At 43.9% G+C, this 19,396-nt stretch overlaps 1 protein-coding gene across 3 annotated transcripts in view; it reads left to right on the top strand.

Annotated features, from left to right (window-relative positions):
- The window catches only part of Cfap52 (cilia and flagella associated protein 52), a 62,921-nt gene extending 45,462 nt beyond the window's left edge, over positions 1–17,459 (top strand). For 2 of the 3 annotated variants that reach the window (XM_005399380.2, XM_005399379.2), the window contains 6 exons: positions 6,277–6,425; positions 9,030–9,175; positions 12,289–12,440; positions 14,649–14,751; positions 15,814–15,925; positions 16,980–17,459. In XM_005399380.2, coding sequence (XP_005399437.1) covers positions 6,277–6,425; positions 9,030–9,175; positions 12,289–12,440; positions 14,649–14,751; positions 15,814–15,925; positions 16,980–17,155 — 838 coding nt within the window. In that variant the 3' untranslated portion in view covers positions 17,156–17,459. The remainder of the gene's footprint in view (positions 1–6,276; positions 6,426–9,029; positions 9,176–12,288; positions 12,441–14,648; positions 14,752–15,813; positions 15,926–16,979) is intronic. The other variant, XM_005399382.2, reaches the window with a different exon arrangement.
- The last annotated feature ends 1,937 nt before the right edge of the window (positions 17,460–19,396 follow it).

Here is a 19,396-nt window from a genome sequence, read left to right as displayed (position 1 = left end):
CTTGATGGTCATGAATTTCTTCACTTATTCTTTGTTGTGGAAGTATCTTATTTCTCCATTAACTTTAAAATATAGTTTTGCATGGTACATCAATCTGAGCTGGAAGTTGTTTTCTTTCAGGACCTGAAATACTTTAGTCCAAGCTCATCTTGAATTGAGGGTTTATGTTGAGAAGTCTGCCATGATTTTCATGGGCCTTCCTTTATAGGTGATGTTTCTTTCCTCTAACTGCTTTTAATATTGTGTTCTTGTGCTGAATTTCTGGGATCTTGATTATTATATGCCTGGGTATAGATTTATTTTGATTATGGCTGATTGGAGTTCTATATGTTTCACTTAGCTCTAGGTCAGATTCTTTTACCATGCTTGGGAATCTGCTATTATTTCTGCAAATAGTTTTTTTTTTATGTCGCTTGTGTTGACTGCTGCTTTTACATTGATGCCATTATTCCTATTTTTCTTTGTCATCTTGCAGCTGTTGAATTATCTCCTGATCTTTTGTTATTTTCAAGAGATCTTTCCCTTCATGATTGCTAGCCATGATCCTGTCTTCAAGGTCTGAAAGTCTGTCTTCAGTTTTGTTCAAGCAGTTTTGCCAGGTTTTAATGGAATTTTTAATTTCCTGGATATCTGTTTGAATCTCTTTCATGCATTCTTTCCTATATTAATCATTCATGGTTTCCATCCTCTTCCTATCATCATCTATTTTTTATCTATCTCTATATTTGCAAAACAATTCCTTTATGAATGTTAACATTTCTTTTTTACCTGAGAGATTATTTCTGATCTGATTTCCTCTATAGCCTCACAGATTTCATTATTTACTTAAATTGCTATCACTTTAGAAATATCAGGTGTGTGTCTTCCATTTTCTTTTGTCTTGTTGTCTCCTGGACTTGTTCTGGGTGAGCTGGAGGTCTGAAGTTGCATTTTGCTTCTGCATCTTGTCATTTTCTATTTCAATAGTTTTTATTTTGTTTTCTGAGTTGATCTTTGTAAATTTTTGTGGTACATAACTTTGTCAGTAGTATCAAGGCAAGGTTTGTTCTTCAGGGATACGTTCTGTATGTAGGAGATTCTTTGTTTGTGTCTGTTCCAAGACCCTACCTTTCCAGTTAATTTAGAGTAAGATATTGGTATCTGTTTGTCTCAGTCCCCAGTCCTTTGGTGCTGGCATGTGGTGGGGTTATTATCAGAACTTCTCAGTATTGTTACAGAAATGAGAACAACTGATTAAAACAGATATGACATTCTAGCTAAAGTAGTATAATTAGCACTAACAATAGTATTAAGCACAGTTTAGAATCTGACAAACTGTGGTAACTATTAATTTTGTACCTTTAACCATAGAAGCAAAATCTATAGTTATGTAACAGAACCGATTGTAAATTGGGAGCTTATATGCCAGGTGTTTCCCCTTGGTAGAGTGGTTTTTCCCTGTGGTAGAGATATTTAAGAAGGATAGTGGATAGAACAGAGATAAATGAAAAGAAATAAAGTAGAAGCCAGGTTGGACAAAGGATGATCACATAAGCTTTAGGAAACTACAGAAGAGGACAGAAGAGAAAGAATGAAGGGGTAATCAAGAGATTACTGAAGTTGACCAGAAAAATTAGAAAGACTGTTTACTCATATGAAAATATGATTAAGTCTAGTGACGTAAACTGAGGAAAGGGGGAAAGAAAATGAAGAGATTAGAACAAAAATATAGGTAAAATATATAAAAAATAAAAGGAACAAGCAACATACCAGGAAAGAGAAGAAAAATAAAATGAAAAAACAAAATTCCTCTGGTGTCCACTGAGAGTCCAAAACTGCTGGATAACACTGCCAACCCTGCAGTAGAGTTTGCACTGGATTTGAGGCTGATCTTGGCCTCCAGATGTAGGGGTCTGAGGTCAGAGTCTTCAGCCAGCACTTTCTGTGTGTGCTTTAGCAGCCTCCACTGCTTACCCTGTTTTCTTGGTGGCATCTCTCTCCTAGTTGCTGTGCTGTTTGCAGACAGAGACGGGGGCTGTTCCCAGTCCCATGTAGTTTTGGCTCCTCCTGGTCCTTCTCAGCCTTCTGTGTTGTCTTCCACTGGCAAATCTCTGTCCTCTCAGGTCATTTGTTGCAGGGTAGGTGGGATGCTGTGATATGGTCCTGTCCTTTGCTCCTGCTGTTGCAGTCCAAGGCTGCTCAGTCCCAACTCTTACTCCTCTCCCAAAGTGGGGTGCTAACTTCCCATTCTTGCTCTGCAAACCCCACTGCCACCATCACTTGCCTCTGCTGTAGTCTATCACTTCCTTGGGTGAGTTGAAGGTGTGCTGTGGGGTGGCTTTCTGCTCCTGCCTGTGGCAGTGTGGGGACAGGCAGTGTGGGGCTTCACAGTCCCCGGTGCAGGGCTGTGTAATTCCCCTGCCTCTCTAACTACAGGTCACGGGGAGGGGTTAGCTGTTCTGTTTATTATCCACCCCTGTACTTCTTGTTCCTGGAAGCTCCAGTGAGCACTTTGGTGCACAAAAAGAATAGGAAGAAAAGAAAAGGAAAGAAAAGAAATAAAAGTCAAACAAAGGAAAGAAAAAAGGAAAATTGGCCAATCCTCAGGGAGGGAGCAGTTCATGTGGGCAGAATTTACTGCTGGATTGTAGCGCCTTCTGTTTGGAGCAAGGCAGAAGAGGCAGGGGACCTTGTATCCCAAGTGTATCCTGTATGGCTTGATTTAGCCACACTAGTTTAGTATATCCTTTTTCTTCTTCTTCTTTTAAGATTCCAAGTATAGTGGGCAGTTGTCCCGATCTGGGGACCAATTGGCAGGTGTGTAGGATGGCTGGCCATTTTATCGAGTCCTTTTTCTGTGTTTTGCTTGATCTATTAGTCTTTTATCTTTCAGATTCATTTTAGTTCCAGGGTGTATGTCCTTCCCCTTTCTTCCAATTACCTGTGTTTTAGTTGAATTTCTACGAGTAGCTCTGAATGAGGCTGTTCCTCTATTCAGCCATACTGTCTCCAGGGTCTCACTTAGCATTAAAAAAAAAAAAAAAAAAGCGTAAGTCTCTGAAGGTGAAGTCTCTCAGTTTTTGTCTAATATTGTCCTTTTTTAGCCTTCACTTTTGTGTTCTTGCTTGATAGTTTTCTATTTGTTTGTGAGTTTGAATGCAGTATTTGAGTGCTTCTGGATTCCACAGAGTATACTGAAAGTCTTTCTATATTCTTATTGTTCCTCTCTGCATCCCATGTCATTTTTGTCTACCTACTTTCCAGATTATCTCTGCTTTTTCTTGCATCTACTTGATGATAAAGTGTCTTTCTCTTTGTGATCATCCGCTTGAAGTTTGCTAAGCTTTTTGGATCTCTACACTGGTGTTTTTCACCAAATTAGGAAGTTTTCAGCCATCCTTTCTTCAAAACTTTTCATACTTTCACCCCATTCTCCTGAAATTTAGACTACACATGTTGAATAATTTAATGTTTCCCCACTGGTTTCTAGGCTGTTGATTTTTCTTCAGTCTTTCTCTTTTTCTTTCCTGTAATCTCTATTGAATCTACCTTTAAGTTCATGGATTCTTTTGTCATCTCCAATGAGCCTATAATTTGTTTTTATAGTTTTAACCTATGGAAAAATATATAATTATAATATTATATACATAATAGCTTCTAGTTTTCTGTTGAGATACCTATCTGTGTATTTATTGATATCATAGTTTCCTTCACTTTTTTTCCTCAGGGGGCGAGGGTGGTGAACCCAGGGTTCTGTGCGTATTAGGCAAGTATTCTTCCACTTAACTCCATCTCCGGCCCTTTTTATATTTTACTTTGAGAAAGGGTCTCTCTAAGTTGCCCAGGCTGGCCTTAAACTTGAGGTCCTCCTGCCTCTGCCTCACAAGTAGTTGGGATTTATAAGTGTGTGCCACCATGCCCAGTTCTAGTATTTTGAATGTATCTTAAAATTTTAAATAGCTGTTTTGAAGTTTTTATCTGCTAATCTAATACTTGAATCCACCTGAAATCTACTTCTTTCTTCCTTTCTTGTTTTTTTTCCTTCTCTCCCCACCGACTCCGAGGCCTTACACATGCTATGCACATGCTCTACCCTTGAGTGCCAGGGTCAGATTCTTCCTATTGCCTCTTCCCTGAATCATTGTTTCTTATTTCTTTACTTGTCAATAGATTCTTGTTGCTATTGTCGTTGAAAACTTGGTATTGCGTACAATACACTGCAGCAACTGTGTTCTCTGAGCATGGCTGGCACGGACTCAAACTGTCAGTGTTGTGTTTCCCGTGGTCTGTGGAAACTGATAGCTTCCCGCTGCTGCATTTGTAGCCTGGCCTCACTTTCTTCTGTGGGCTTGCATTGTTCGGCAGTAACCTGAGGGTTTGTGTAGAGATGAAACTATCCTTTCCTTGACTACTTTGCCTCTAATGACTTATGAATCATTGGGAAAAACATATATGAGAAAATATATGTATATCTATGTCTGTATCTCCACATACCTTCATTTCATAGCATTTTATCACATCTCCGCCAGCTGGAACCACCAGTGGTATGTGCGTCAGGCGGCTTGTACCACCATGGCACAAAACAGATCTAGTCACTTTTATCAGTTTTTTTTACTAATAAAATTAATAAAAAGCTGCCTGATGGGTAGTCATGCATGTACCATAGGTGGCTCAAGCCAGCTGGCAGCAAGACGCACACTTTACTGCCCTTTTGTAAATGTGTTAAATGAGAGGAAGAGGGCCTAGAATGTCATGTTTCAGCCACTTTGATTCTTTCTGGACTTGACTTCTCAGAATCTAAACTAAGGATGTTTTCCTACTTGAGGGGCTCATTTGCAGATTAGCCTTGAGAGCTTATGCCTCAGCCGGCTGAGGGGGTGGCTAATCCATCCAGGGTAAGGAGTATGAATGTTCGCCAGGAGTATTTCTTTCATGATATTTGAGCAGTCCCTCTACCTCATTATGAGCTCATTTTTATTTTAAATAATTATTCTAACATTGGCTCGATTTGATCTTTGTTAATCAAGACTGGCTAGGAGCACCACTGCATCTGCTGTCTTCTTTCAGCGTCTGCTGTCTTCTTTCAGTACTTGCTTTTTTTAAGTAACTTGGTCTGCATCATAATTTTTTACAGGGGTACTGAGAATTGAACTCGGGACCTTGCACTTGCCGTACAGGTGCTGTGCCGCTGAGCTATATCCCAGCCCTTGTGTCGTAATTTTAACTCCAAGCCCCAAAGCTAAATATGTGGAAGGGATCCATTTATTTATTCTGTTGATTCCAAACTGAGTAGACCCTAACATTAGGGAAAGGGACACTTCCTTTTTTTGAAATGTGTTTGTGATAAAATATAGAAATTGCAAGAAATATAGAAGTATTTAGATCTAAATGTAGCATTAGTCTCTGCAGAGACTAAGTAAACATTTATTTTTATAAATAAGATATTGGGATCTATTATACCCCAATATCATTCTTTTTTTTTCTTATCAAAGTTTGAGTAATCTGTACTTTTTTGATACATTGGAAATTTAAATTCTAGGTACAAGTTGCCTCTGTGTGTGTGTGTGTGTGTGTGTGTGTGTGTGTGTGTTGTTGCTAAGCCTGATAGGCTCATTACTCTGAGGTACTCTTGTTTGTTCATAATCTTATATTTTTCTCATTACTAAGGAAAAGACTTTCAGCTGTCTACAAACATGACTTCTATCATCTTCACCTTTTTCTTCTTTGCAATTTTCATAAGATTTTCTACTTTATGGTAAAGAATTTCCTCTTTTAAATATTAATTAATTGATTTATTTTTGGTACCAGGAATTGAACTCAGGACCTTGTGCTTGCCAGGCAGGCAGTTTGTGCTGCTGAGCTATATCCCCAGCCCCTTAAATATTAATTTAAATATGTTTTTATTTGAAGAAATATCACTTACCGGGTGTATATTTATCTCCAAACTTGTCAAGTTACGTATATTAAATGTGTGCAGCTTTCTGTGTCAATCATACTTTATTAGAGTGTTTTTTTAAAGTAATGTGACTATCCCCCCATCTTCCAAAACTAAGAAAGATTTCAAATTGACGTTTTTGAGCAAATTTGTCTTAACCCTTCCTCAGGAGAAAGGACTATCAGATTTTCCATGGGTGATCTAAGGGTGTTGAATGCCAGGTCACACAAGAAATCTCTTAAGACCCTCAAACCTTCCAACAACTGGTATCTAAAAGGCAGCTTGCCTAGATCTTGCAAAGCACATTTTGGTACTGCATCTTCTATGGCTTCTCCTCTTATCCCTCGATGGCTTCTTTGCAGCGGCACCGCTGAGCTATTTGCCACCTGCGCCAAGAAAGACATTAGGGTGTGGCACACGATGTCCAATAGGGAGCTGCTGCGGATCACTGTGCCCAATATGACCTGTCATGCTATCGATTTCATGAGGGATGGCAAGAGCATCATTTCAGGTAATGGCCAGCTGTCAAGATTTGGCCCCATGCTGAGCGTGGTGGCCCACACCTGTAATCCCAGCACTGGGGAGGCTAGGCAGGAGGATCGCCTCGACTTTGAGGCGAGTGTGGGCTACATAGTGAGTTTGAGGCCAGCCTGGAATACACAGCAAGACCCTGTCTCAGCACTCCCCTCCCCACAAAAAAAGGTCTGGCCCCAGGCCCTAGCTGTGGTTCTGATCCTTGTCATTCTCCTCTCCCTCTAGTTTCCCCATGATAACCCAGAGCAACTTCCTGCTCTCTGTCCCTCTGTGTCCGCCCCTTGTCTCATCTCTCCTTAGAGTTCCCTTTCAGCTGGGGGATTTTCTGAGCTTAGAAGAACTAAATATGCAATTTCTCTTCTCTCTTGGCTTACATTACTTGGAGTCTTTTTTTTTTGGTACCAGGAATTCAACTTAGGACCTTGCATTTGCCAGTCAGGCACTGTGCCACTGAGCTCTGTCCCTGGCCCAGCTTCCATTACTTCGATAGCTGACAAATCCACAGGTCAGAAATCTGCGGTCATCACTGCCATCCCTTTTTCTCTTACATGCACCCCCGCATGCCCTATGGCCCTTTGTAGGGCGGCCACCATCCCCACCTTGCCTTAGCCACTGCCATCTCTCCCTGCACTACTCCAGGAGCTTCCAACCAGGGCTCTGTGCACCTGCTGCTGCCCTTCACTCTTTCCCAGGGTGTTCTCAGCGCCGAAGCCTGAAACCTGGTGTAAAATGCCAAGCCTGGGCATGCCACTTATGGGGCTCAAATGTCTGTTCAGCTCTAAAAGGCAGAATTCCAGCAACTGCCTGTGGCTTAGTCCCTTCCTCGTCACTTGCACACAATACCCGACACTCACAGTTTAAAGGGGGATAGTCTTGTTTTGGCTCACATCTCAGTCCATAGTCAGCTGGCTCCGAGGCAGGAGGACAGCACGGCAGCCCACTTACTCCATGGGCTCCTGGAAGCAGAGGGCGAAAGAAGGAGCCAGGAAGGGGGAGGTGCCCTTCCACTTCCCACCTGCAGTGAGCGCCTCTTGCAGTCAGACCCCACCAGCTTCCCCAAGCCCTGGCCTGAGTGCCTGAAGCCTCGGGGGACCTTAGGCGTAGAACACCACGACAGCTTGCAGGTCTCCCACACAAACCCTCTTCCTCGCCACCTCCACTCTCTCCCCTCGACTTCTACTGCTCACCCTTTCCAGCCACACTTGCCGCTCTGCCATCCCTCTGACACACTGGGCGTAGCACTTTGCTGTAGCTGTTCCGTCTTCCTGGAATGTTCTTCCCCCAGAGCCACCCATGGCATATACCCCTGCCTCACTTGCTTGAGAGTCTTTGCTGAATAGGATTGACCTGAGCATCCTATTTATGATTGCTAAGGTGTGAGGTCCTAGGGGCAAAGCATTCCAGGCAAGGGGACAGCAAGTACAAATGTCCTGAGGTGGGAAATCACTTGGTGTAACAAGGGGGTCACTGTGTCTGGAGCTTAGTGGTTATGCTTGGGTTGGGGGTTCAGGGAAAGTGAACAGAGGAGAAGTAGGTAGGGGTAGACACTAGTTACTATGTAGGATAAAGGAGTTGTATGTTAATACTATATATAGTGAGAAAAGCTTGATCAAAGGTGGCATGGCCTTAAAAAGTTCACTCCAACACCTGACTGATTTTAAGAGAGAATGGGAGGCAAGCGAAGGAGCTGTTACAATAATCCAGGAGAGTCAGGCATGGTGTTGTACATCTATACTCCCAGCACACTGGGAGGCTGAGGCAGGAGGATCACAAGTTCGAATCCAACCTGGGAAGGCTTAATGATTTAGCAAGACCTGGTTTCAAAACAAAAACTTTAATAAAAAAGGTTGGGGCTATAGCTCACTGTGAAGGCCCTGGATCCAATCCCCAATACCACAAGAACAAACAAATGAATAACTATCCAGGAGAGGTGTGCTTGTCGCTTGAACAGGGTGGTACTAGTGCAGGGGATGAAAGGTGGTCAGATTCTCAGGGTTTGTAATGGTAGAGCTGATGGGATTTGCCAATGGGTCAGATGTCAGATCGGATGGGGTAGATGGACTATAGAGGGATCGGGATGACTGAGGCTCTTGGCTTGAGCAGCTGCATGGATGATGGCAATGTTCACTGAGGTGGGAATGGGGGTGGGAGCAGATTTAAAGGTGAGGGTGTGTAGGAAGCCAAGAATCACTTGGAATTGTTAACCGATGCATCCCAGGTCTGATAGCAGCCAACTAGTTGGGCGTACAAGTCTGCAGCTCATGGAGAGGTGGGATCCGGGCTCCCTCCTTCCTCCCCTCCCAACTCTCCCTCCCTACTCTCCCGCCCTGGGTGCAGATGCCCCTGCAGGCAGTTTCAACTAAACAAACTCCTCGTTTCCCTCAGCCAGGCCTGGCCTGTTTGGGGACCAGGGGATGAGGGGGCTGTGTGTGTGTGTGTGTGTGTGTGTGTGTGTGTGGCTTCTTTCCTTCATCATTGTCACGTCTCCCAAGTCTCACTCTCACTTATCTAGAGAACATAGTTTGTACAGAGGGTGCAAGTATACTGACCCTGCCTGCCCTTTGTCTCCCACTCGCCCCAGCATGGAATGACGGTAAAATCCGGGCCTTCGCCCCCGAGACAGGCCGACTGATATACGCCATTAACAGTGCTCACAGGATTGGAGTGACTGCCATCGCCACCACCAGTGACTGCAAAAGGGTCATCAGCGGTGGTGGGGAAGGGGAGGTAATGTTCTTGAAAACAGAATTTTAAAAAATCAAAAACTTTGAGAGCCGTTAACCCATAGACCATCTGTTTGATATTTTTTTTTTTTTCAGTATGTACCTGTACTAGGGTTCAGGCAGAGCCAAATTAAGATTTTGATGAAACCCTAAAATGCATCATAAATTAAGGTTCTAATCGTATAAATAGACACATACATACACTTGTTCACAGAAAAGACGTTTAAGATACAGATGTAAGAGTGCGCGATGTGAGTTCAGCTATGAACCCAAGTTGGTGTTTTGCCAGAGCTTTGACATACTTGTTCTTTTCCTCCAAGAACTGTGGTTGCCTAAATTGTCTTTATCTTTTAGAGTGGGCAGTATTTTTAGAATCAACTGCCTGTATTTAATATACCAGATGTTTTGGGTATTATTTTACAATCACTACATTCAACCTTTCTGTCATTTCAAGGAACCTAAAATACCTTTCACTCACAGGCTTATAGCAGACTCTCCCTCCCTCTGTGCCCCAGCTTTTTTTTTTATCCTAAATCTTTTCCTTTGTCTACACAGGACATTATCTTTTCCTTTCTTATCTCAGCTCTTATAGGAAGATCTGTCAGGCAGAAGAGAGATGCAACATCTGGAGGGAGACTTTAGCAAAATTTAAGCAAAGAAGATGATGGCCTGGGCTCAAATTTCCCATCTGCCACCTCTACTTACAAGACCTGGGCATGTGCTTTAGCTTCTCTGTGGTTTGGTTTCCTCAGGTCTACACTGAAAAACTACTTGTATTAATGAAATATCTTATGGTCTTTATTTTCTACTAAGTCTTCAAAGTCTGGTCTGTGTGATTGACTGTCAGGGTCTCTCCACATCTGACCAGATCTATCTCCATAACCACCCACCCTGCCCAAGACTTCCTCCCAATCACCACCCTCTTGGCTTTCCTGCAGCCCCTCTCACCTCAGCCACACCCAAGCTGCCATCCTGGCATCCTTCCTTGCTCCCTCATACTTCGGAGGAACTATATGCAAGCTAGTCACCTAAGCTCAAGCAGGTGAGAACCACCTGAGGAAATTACACTTTACAAATGCATTGCTCAGCTGGGTGTGTTCCAGACTTGTATTCCAGCTACTGGGGAAGCTGAAGCAGAAGAATTCCAAGTTCAAAGCCACCCTGGGCAAGTTAATGAGACTCTATCTTAAAATAAAAAGTGCAGGGGATGTAGCTCCGTGGTAGAGCTTTGCCCATGCACGGGGTCCTGGGGTCAATCTCCAGCACTCCTGCAAACAAACAAAACCTGCAGAGGTGCCCTCTTGGCCTGCTCAGCCCTCTTTTCACAGTCTCGCATCAACTCCTCCTCCTTTTTCGCTCTGCTCAGCTATTGCCAGTCTTTCCTTTCTAAAGACGCAGTTTCAAGGCCTTCAGAAGTATACTACAGACCAGCAGGTATGCACGAGAAGGAATGCAGCAGGTGCTAAAATGCGCGGGCACTTCCATTTCCTATGGTAAATGGTCATTGCCCCAGTGCCCATCTGCCAATACTTCAGTGCCACCACGCTGCCCTCTCCCGCCAAGTGTACCCTGAATTCCCTACAATTCTGCTACTAAAGGGTTAATGCTTGGCATATCCAAAGGGCTTCTAAGACTGTTTGTAATCCTGGGCTGTCTGGTGGATACCCACACCTTACTTGCTACATCCTTTCAGTATCACCCTTGCTAAAGATTGAAGCTTTGATGGGTAGTGGGGATCTCAAGATACATTTGGCCAGGGGTGTGCCTCAGTGCTAGAGCACACACTCAGCAGGCACAAGGCTCTGCATTTGATCCTTAGCACCAAAAAAAAAAAAAAAAAAAAGAAGGAAATTTGTTTTCCTTGATGCTGGTCATGCCATAAGAATTTGGATACCATAGGAATGAACATGGCCCTGCTCATTTGGGATAACTTCACACTTTGTCATTTTCTTTGACAATGTACAAAGTTTGTTTTTTCAAAGTTTTTTTAGGATGCTTTCCTTATTTCATTTAAAGTTATTTTTATCTTATCAAGCGAAGTAAGTCCATCCTGTCTGTTATTATTGATCCAAAATTTAATCCAGTGTTTGCTTGGACCACTGCTCCTCCCCTGTCCTGGACAACTTGCACAGAATAGTTTCTGCCTCCTGAGTGCGAGGATTACAGGCATGCGCCACCACACCTGGCTCCTCCTATTTTTTGAAATCTAACATTCATTCTAAGACAGTGTAAGCATCTGACGACATTACTGTGTTTCCTGGTGTGCCTGTAACAGAGCCTTTATCTATTAAAGGACATACTATACTAACTAAATGACTTTCCTTTTATTTATTATTAAAATTAGGCCCACATACTGACTGTTCTAAATGTTGTGTAAAGGTATTCTATTACCGATGAGCTTCATTTCAGGAGAATAAACAGGTATTAGAAAATATTTGCAATAGAAAATGGGTATTGAGTTCCACAGGGTTGAGAACCATTAGTTTTAAGTGATTAAAACTGAATGGCTGATGCAAAAGTTTAAATATGGTTCTGGGTATCTAAGAAATTCCCTGATGGCACCAGGGAAATTTGAGAGCAATGCTCAGCAGAAATGCGTAGACATATTATTGCATTTGGGCTAGTGGAGGCCATCGTAGTACCGATTTTCCTAGCAGATGTCTGACAAATTTCTCAGCCTGAAAGTAGAAGAAGATGTAGGAACACTGGAACTATTTCTCAAGTTCCATGGAAGATGACTGCCTCTTGTCCATGAATATTCTTGCCCTTCAACATAGCATTCCCACCTCACCCAACTGAGATGAGGACAGGGAATTGAAAAAACAGGCTGAGTACCGTGGCACACACCTGTAATCCCAACGTTCCAGGAGGCTGAGGGAGGATGTTTGCAAGTTTGTGCCCAACCTGGGCAACTCCACCACCTAGTGAGACCTTGTCTCAAAGGAGGGGGCTAGGGAGATAGCTTAGTGAGAAGGCCCTGGGTTTACTCCCTAGTACAAGAAAAAAGTAGTCACAGATGCTGCAGGGATGGACAGGTTTTCGGGGTCTTTTTTGATCCTATCCCTTTCAAGGTCCCAAGTTTGTACTCAGAGAGAACCTGTGCTTTGGGGCCCTCAGGTGAGGGTATGGCAGATAGGCTGCCAGACCCAGAAGCTGGAGGAAGCCCTGAAGGAGCACAAATCTTCTGTGTCCTGCATTCGGGTGAAGAAGAACAACGAGGAGTGCGTGACAGCCAGCACGGATGGCACTTGTATCATTTGGGACCTTGTGTAGGTACCTGGGAGGGGAGGATACATGACACTCACCAAACCTGACTGTACCAGCACTGTAGGAACATGGGTAGAGATTCTAAAGGTAGGTGAAAATCTAATCAAGTTTAAAGCAACAGTAAATGGATATTCATTCTACAGCAGCCCTCGGTCTCCATGCATGGCCAGGGTTTACAGATGCCAGCGGGAAGGGAATAGTCTGTAGGAAGAACTGAGTGAAATTTCTGGGCAGATAGGGAAGTAGCTTTTGGAATACACACAGGAAAGCATGATTTAACATGCACCGATTCAGTTCTAGAAAGGGAACAAGAGAAATAAGGGATGCAAGCAGTTTCCCTGATCACACATGAAGCCCAGAATGCACTTGCCCCAGGAGGGAGGGACAAGAGAGCCAGAGGTTTGCCTTTGCCCTCGGCTGGCCACATTCCCAGGAACTCTCACACTGTGACATACCACACCCCGGCGAATGCGTTCTCTGCGCAGCGAACTAGACCAGAGCATGTGAACCTCGTCATGGGAGTAGCGCAAAGAATTTTCAAAGGTGAATTTTGAATTTTTGACATAAGCACTTTTGCCATGTGTTTTTATTTTGGAATCAAACCCCTCCTCCTAGTCCTCCACCACCCATCTACCCCTCCTGGGATGCGGTGCCTCTGGGTAACTGCATAAAAGACTAGAATAAGTACATAGATGGAGGGAGACAGATTTGGCAAAAGAATATAAAATATTCTTGATGAGGGAAAAGAGAATGAGAACTGAAAGCAAAAACAAAGCATTTTTCATCTACATTAAAAAGCAAAAAGCAGCCAGGTGTGGTGGTGTGCACCTGTAATCCCAGTGGCTTGGGAGACTGAAGCAGAGTTGCAGGTTCAAGGCCAGTCTGAGCAACTTAGTGATACCTGGTCTCACAATAAAAAATAAAAAGAGCTGAGGATGTAGCTCAGTATCCCCTGGGTTCCATCTCTAGTACTGGGGTGAGAGGAGGCAAAAGCAAAGCAAGCCTGTGTCTTCTAGACCTGTGTGTCTCCAACTTTGATCCTCAGTCACCGAGAGATCATGTCAAAATGTAGAGTTTGGGCCAAAACCGTACTTGTAGAAGGGATAAGTCTACACTTAACCTTGCCTTTGGGAAAATGTGTAAGAAGAAGAGAAAGCTCAAGCTTATTTCCATGGATGGTCTGTGACTGTTTCATATCCTTACAGCCTTCCTGTGGCATAGCAGGACTGTTAGGTTAATCTGTACCAAATCTTTAAACATGGTCAGCTCAGCTATCACGTTTGGAAACTTCCTAGTGAGAAGAAACTGCCAGAGGAGATGGTTTTTTGCTTGCTTGTTTGTTTTGCCAGGAGAACTGGGCCTCTGAGATGGTTACCCCCAGCACATCTATCATGGAAGGAGAAATGATACTTACATATTTCTTGGTACTGACCAGAAAATCTGAAATGCAAAATTCTCCAAAATGGAATGCTCAACTGGCAAAGTTTATGCAGTATTCCCCAAACCCCTAGAACTCCCAAATCCAAAGTACTTTTGGTCCTAAGCATTTTGGTTAAGGAACATACAACTTGTCTAGCAGCTAAGGCAGGAGTTCTCAAACTCTAGTGCATGTAATAGTCAGTTGGGATGCTGTGTTCAAATGCAGATCTTTGGGTCTCCTCTGATCTACCCAGTCCAAATTCCTAGAGGTGGGGCCCAATAGCATCTATTAAAAAATCTATCCCCACTCTTTGCCCCTTAGCTCCACTTGGCTCCAAATAGTGGCCTTGAGAGTGAATATAATTATGTAGGAGGTAGAAGACTGGCTGCGAATTCAGCCCCTTTGACTTCCTTCTATTTGGCATTTAAGGTTCCTCGTTGAATTCTGTGCTCAGTCTTTAGACTAACTGCTATCTGACTGCTACTGAAAGATACCATAGGAGGATGTAGAAGTAGAGAGAGCAGAGTAACCATAAGTCATTTTTTCCCCAATGCTGGGGATTGAACCTGGGGCTTCACACACATAGGCAAACAGGTGCTCAACTGTTGAGCCACATCTCCACCCCAGAAGTCTACTGAAGACTACAGTGCTATTGTTCTGAGCCACATGAAAAGTCTGAGAAAGATAAACCAACCCAAACCCAGGTTTGTACCAAGTGCAATTTCAATAGTAAATACCATTTCAAGGGCAGAGAAAGTTAACTTTCACAACTTTTGAATCTACTATTCAGGCGTCTTAAGAGGAATCAGATGATCCTGGCCAACACCTTATTCCAGTGTGTTTGTTATCACCCTGAAGAGTTCCAGATCATCACCAGTGGGACAGACAGAAAGGTAAGCACAGCTGACTTTCCATATCTGAGGGTGCCACAGTCACACATTAAAATCAGCTCTGAAGGACAAAAGTATTTTGGGAAAAGTTTTGCACCTCTATACCATTATTCTTCAAACAACATATTATAACAGTGTATTTACATTGTATTGTGTTATATGTAATCTAGAGCTTATTTCAAGTATACAGGATCCCAGGCATGGTGGTACACACATGTAATCCCAGCACTTGGAAGGTACCTAGCAAGACCACGTTTCAAAAAAAAAAAAGGCAAAAATGTAGGGTGTGCATAGGTTCTATGCAAATACTATACCATATCATATAAGGGGCTTGAGTATTCACTGGTTTTCACAGACTTGGAGGGCCCTGAAATATAGCCTCTGGCTGATACCCATGCATAACTATGACTCTAAATTCAGAGAAAAGTGTCCCCCACACACCCACCTGCCTCTCCCTCCTACCTAATTCCCATTCCCCGGAGGGACTAAGGTTATCAGTCTGTCCTTAAACCCCACCCTGTGGAATATTTTATTGCTTTGGGGCTGAAGGGGAAGTTGGGAATAAGGGTGGTTCCAAGAAGAGGGAGAGTCCAGCTGGAGTGGGGTGGGTGGCTGTGTAAGGTGACAGAACTCTCAGCTGTGATCTTTCCCAACCCCTCAACCCACACCGGAAAGAAGGAACTTTTTCTCCCACAAGGCTTGCAGCTTTGCTATCCTCCTCTGAGAGCAGAAGCAGAAGCAGAAGCAGGGGCTGGTCTCTTGTTTATTTTACATCTTGCTATAGACTCAATCTGCTTAGTCTTATCAAAAGCTCTTTCTGTCCCAATCCAGGTTTATCAGCATATCAACATCTCTTTAAATAGTATGCAAATTTAAAGACCAATACTAAAAATATTAGAATGGGTTCTCCACCCCCTGCTGTAGCCTATTTATAATTTCAGCCAATACCATCCCATGATGTATTTTTGCTACCTTCTATATAAAGTGAAGCCATCTTTTGTTAGCATGTGCAGGGAGAATTCCTCGGAGCTGACTCCTGCCTAATGCTTCCTTCCCGAATTCCAGATCGCTTACTGGGAAGTATTTGATGGGACGGTTATCCGAGAGTTGGAAGGCGCCTTGTCTGGGTCAATAAACGGTATGGATATCACACAGGAAGGAGCACACTTTGTCACAGGTTCGTCCTGGGATATGAAAAGAAAACTGTGGCTTATTTAGAGGGAGGCTGTTGGAAGAGCTAGCAAAAGGTGTTCAGGGGGATTCAAATCTCAGCAGGACAGCCAGTGTGGCTGGAAGAGAAAAATCCCAAAGTCACATTTCAAAGACAGGAAATGTCTGCATAAGTCACAAATAGAAGGTAGGCCTTACGCTGCTTTTTGCTGTGGGCACTGATGATGGAAATAGGCCTTTCTATGTCGTAGGCCAGTGATGGCGAACCTTTTAGAACTTTCAGTGATACAAACAGCCCACTATGCCATGCATGCCATAGGTTCACCACCACTGTCCTAGGCCGTCCAATTACCTTTCTAAACTGTTTTCTACTGAAGTCCTATACACTATTATTATTTTTTTTGTCAGTACTAGGGATCAAACCCAGGTCCTTCTCAATGAGCTGCATCTGAAGCCCGTTTTAAATTTTTGTATTTTGACCCAGGTTTTTGTTAAGTCACCAAGTTGCCCAACTGGGCTCAACTTGATACCCTTCTCCCTCTGCTTCCCAGAGTGCTGGGATAACACTTATGTACCACCATGCCCGGCTCAAGCAGTCTCTTTCGTTTCCATTCATTGTTGAGTGATATGGTGCCCTCCGCCAAATAAATGAATTAACCAGCATGCCAGGGAGACATTTGCCACACGACATGCCAACTGGAACAACATCAGTGAACTAAAGTTTCACAGACACATCGACTGGAAGCAGGAAGAGCTAAACACAGTGCGATTCCAATCACATATCCAGATATATGCGTACACCAGAACACCGCTAGAGAACTGACTGTGAGGAACTTCACCAAAATGCTATTAGCTGGTAGGATGAAGGGTGACGTCACCTCTTTGTATATCCTCACCCCCAAATTTACTGCAACATGTGGATTTTTTATAACCCAGCAAAAGCATTACATGTCTATAGATTTTTCGTTAAGTTGGTAGATGGGGAATGTGTTGAAAATGATCCGGTTGTTTGGAACCAGAGCTGTTTCTATGCCACAGTGCCACATAACTGTGTTTTTCAGGTGGAAATGACCATCTGGTTAAAGTTTGGGATTACAACGAGGGGGAAGTGACTCATGTTGGGATGGGACACAGCGGCAACATCACTCGTGTCCGGATAAGCCCAGGAAATAAGTTCATTGTGAGTGTAAGTGCCGACGGGGCCATTCTGCGCTGGAAGTACCCCTATGCCTCTTAAAGCCGCTGGGACCTCAACCGTCTCTGTGCTGTGTGCGATGCTGAGGACCGAGTTTGGATATTCCAACACTAGGCTTGATTTCTCACCTCTCAGGTTTTGCTCTTTAGTCAAAACATGTTACCTCTAAGTTTCTCCTTTCTAGAATGCATCTTGCATTCTTAAACTGTACCTTAAAAAAAAGATCAAAATTTTTAAAAAAAAATCTGTACCTTAAAATTGAAATGTACTCAAGAATAATTTGTCCAGACTGTAATTTAAAGTTTTTATTATGAATAAATTCCCTGTTGTTGGCTTCCTGTCATAATCTCTTTTCTGAGACTCTGTGAAACCCACAGACTTTCTACATGATATGTCCACAGGTATAGCATTGTCATTCTCCAAAAGTGAAGCAAAGTGAAATTCCCCTCTGAATCATCTTTTCCCAGGGCAGGCTCTCTGGAGCAAGAGAGGTTTGAACCCAGATCTCTCGGGCAAGCTTCTAAAAAACTCTCAGACCTAGTTTTCTCTTTTGTCAAGTGAGAATAACTTCCTCTCAGGATTGCTGTGAATTCAAGGCCAGCCTGGGCTACACAGTGAGACTCTGTCTAAAAAAACAAAACAAAACAAAACAAATACACCCCCCAGAAAAACTTTCTCAAAAGGTTATTGTGAAAATTAAATAAAATAATGTGTTAAAAAATGAGAATTCCTTACACAGTGTGCTTTTGGAAAGAAACTACGGGTTGTGGAATCTTGAGATTCTCAAAGATGAAATTACAGAGCTGATAGATAGAGTGGGTCATAAATTATTTCTCCAGTGCTGACTGCCAGAAGGTGATGAGATGGACCTTGTGTACTAATCATTCAACAGGGTACCTTTTCCCAGGGAATGTAGATGATAGTATTTTCAAAAACTTTCAAGTCTCAAGGTTACAGTATATTCTTATGTTCTAGGCTTTTTTTTTTTTTTTACCGGGAAGAAAACTCCGGACCTTGCATTTGCCAGTCAGGCGCTTGTGCCACTGAGCTATATCCCTGGACTTTTATTTTTTTTGGTCTTTTTGAGACAGGGTCTCGCTATGCAGTTCAGGCTGGCCTTGAGCTCACTTTGTAGCTCAGGCTGGCCTCGAACTCGCAATGATTCTCTTGCCTCAGCCTCCCGAGTGCTGGGATTACAGGCATGCACCACCATGCCTGGCTAGGCATATTCTTTAACTAATGTTACTCTCATGGAGTCTCTCAGAATTGCTGCGATCTGATTTAAAAGATCAAGGAGGATATTTAATAAATGATGATCACTTATTTATTAAACAAGTCACATTTCAGGGTGCTGAGGTAATACTACATCCTGCTGACCTCCTTCTGAGCGAGAAACTGATGAGAAATTCATTTTGCAAGACCTTGCTTGGTTAATTATAAACCTGACAGTTATAGAATAAAGTGAGTAGAGCCCCCCCCCCCCACTTACCCAAGGAATCAAGGGCGGGGCAAGGCTGAACTAGTTCTGATTGGGCAACAATTCAGCGAGGATTTTGCGTCGAGGAGTGAACCGGCCGCTGCTTAGGGGGCGCGCCTGAGAGCTGGAAAACTTCCTGCTGAGCAAGTACTGAGCTTGGAGGAGGCCGGAGCCAGGCAGTGAGCGGAGCCGGTTCGAGTTCCGGTTTCTCTGCGTGCGGGTCCCTGGCCTCTCTCAAGGTGGGAAACTGAGCCCAGTTTTACACTTAAAATGAAGATGATCAAGTCTTGCAAGTTTTTGGAGAATGACTAACCTCGTCGCTAATTACAAACAAACAAACAAACAAACACAGACCCACAGTTCTAGGTGTTCCTCCACACACCAGCGCGCCGCTCTCAGTTCAGCTCGCCGCTCGGCTGCTGCGGGTCCCGCGGCGCCCCCGTCCGCGCCCACCTGAGCCCGGGGAGCAGTCTGCTGGCACAAGCGCTCCCCGCCTTCGCGGCTCCCCGCGCGCCTCCCACACCTGAGCCGCCCTTGGAGACCCTGTCCCCTTCCTGCGTCTCCGCCCGGGCGTCATCACCAGAAACTTGGCAATAGCCAGGATTTTGCAATTTCCTAGGCGCTTTCGAAGGTTCCGTTCCTGCCATTTCCACAGCTTGAAGGATGGGCGGGGAACAGGAACAGAGGTGAGTGCAGGCCCACTGATTTATAGGAAGAGAGGAAGGGCTTCTACCCGGCTCCCGGCCGCGGGGAGGGTCCAGCGCGGCAGGGGCGGCCGGCACTGCCCTCCGTTGGCGCCGCTGCCG

This window comes from Chinchilla lanigera, unplaced genomic scaffold, assembly GCF_000276665.1.
Source record: "Chinchilla lanigera isolate Chin_1 unplaced genomic scaffold, ChiLan1.0 scaffold00066, whole genome shotgun sequence".
NCBI classification, from domain to species: Eukaryota; Metazoa; Chordata; class Mammalia; order Rodentia; family Chinchillidae; genus Chinchilla; species Chinchilla lanigera.
The sequence above is the reverse complement of the archived record's forward strand: the minus strand, read 5'-3'. Positions and strand labels throughout refer to the sequence as shown.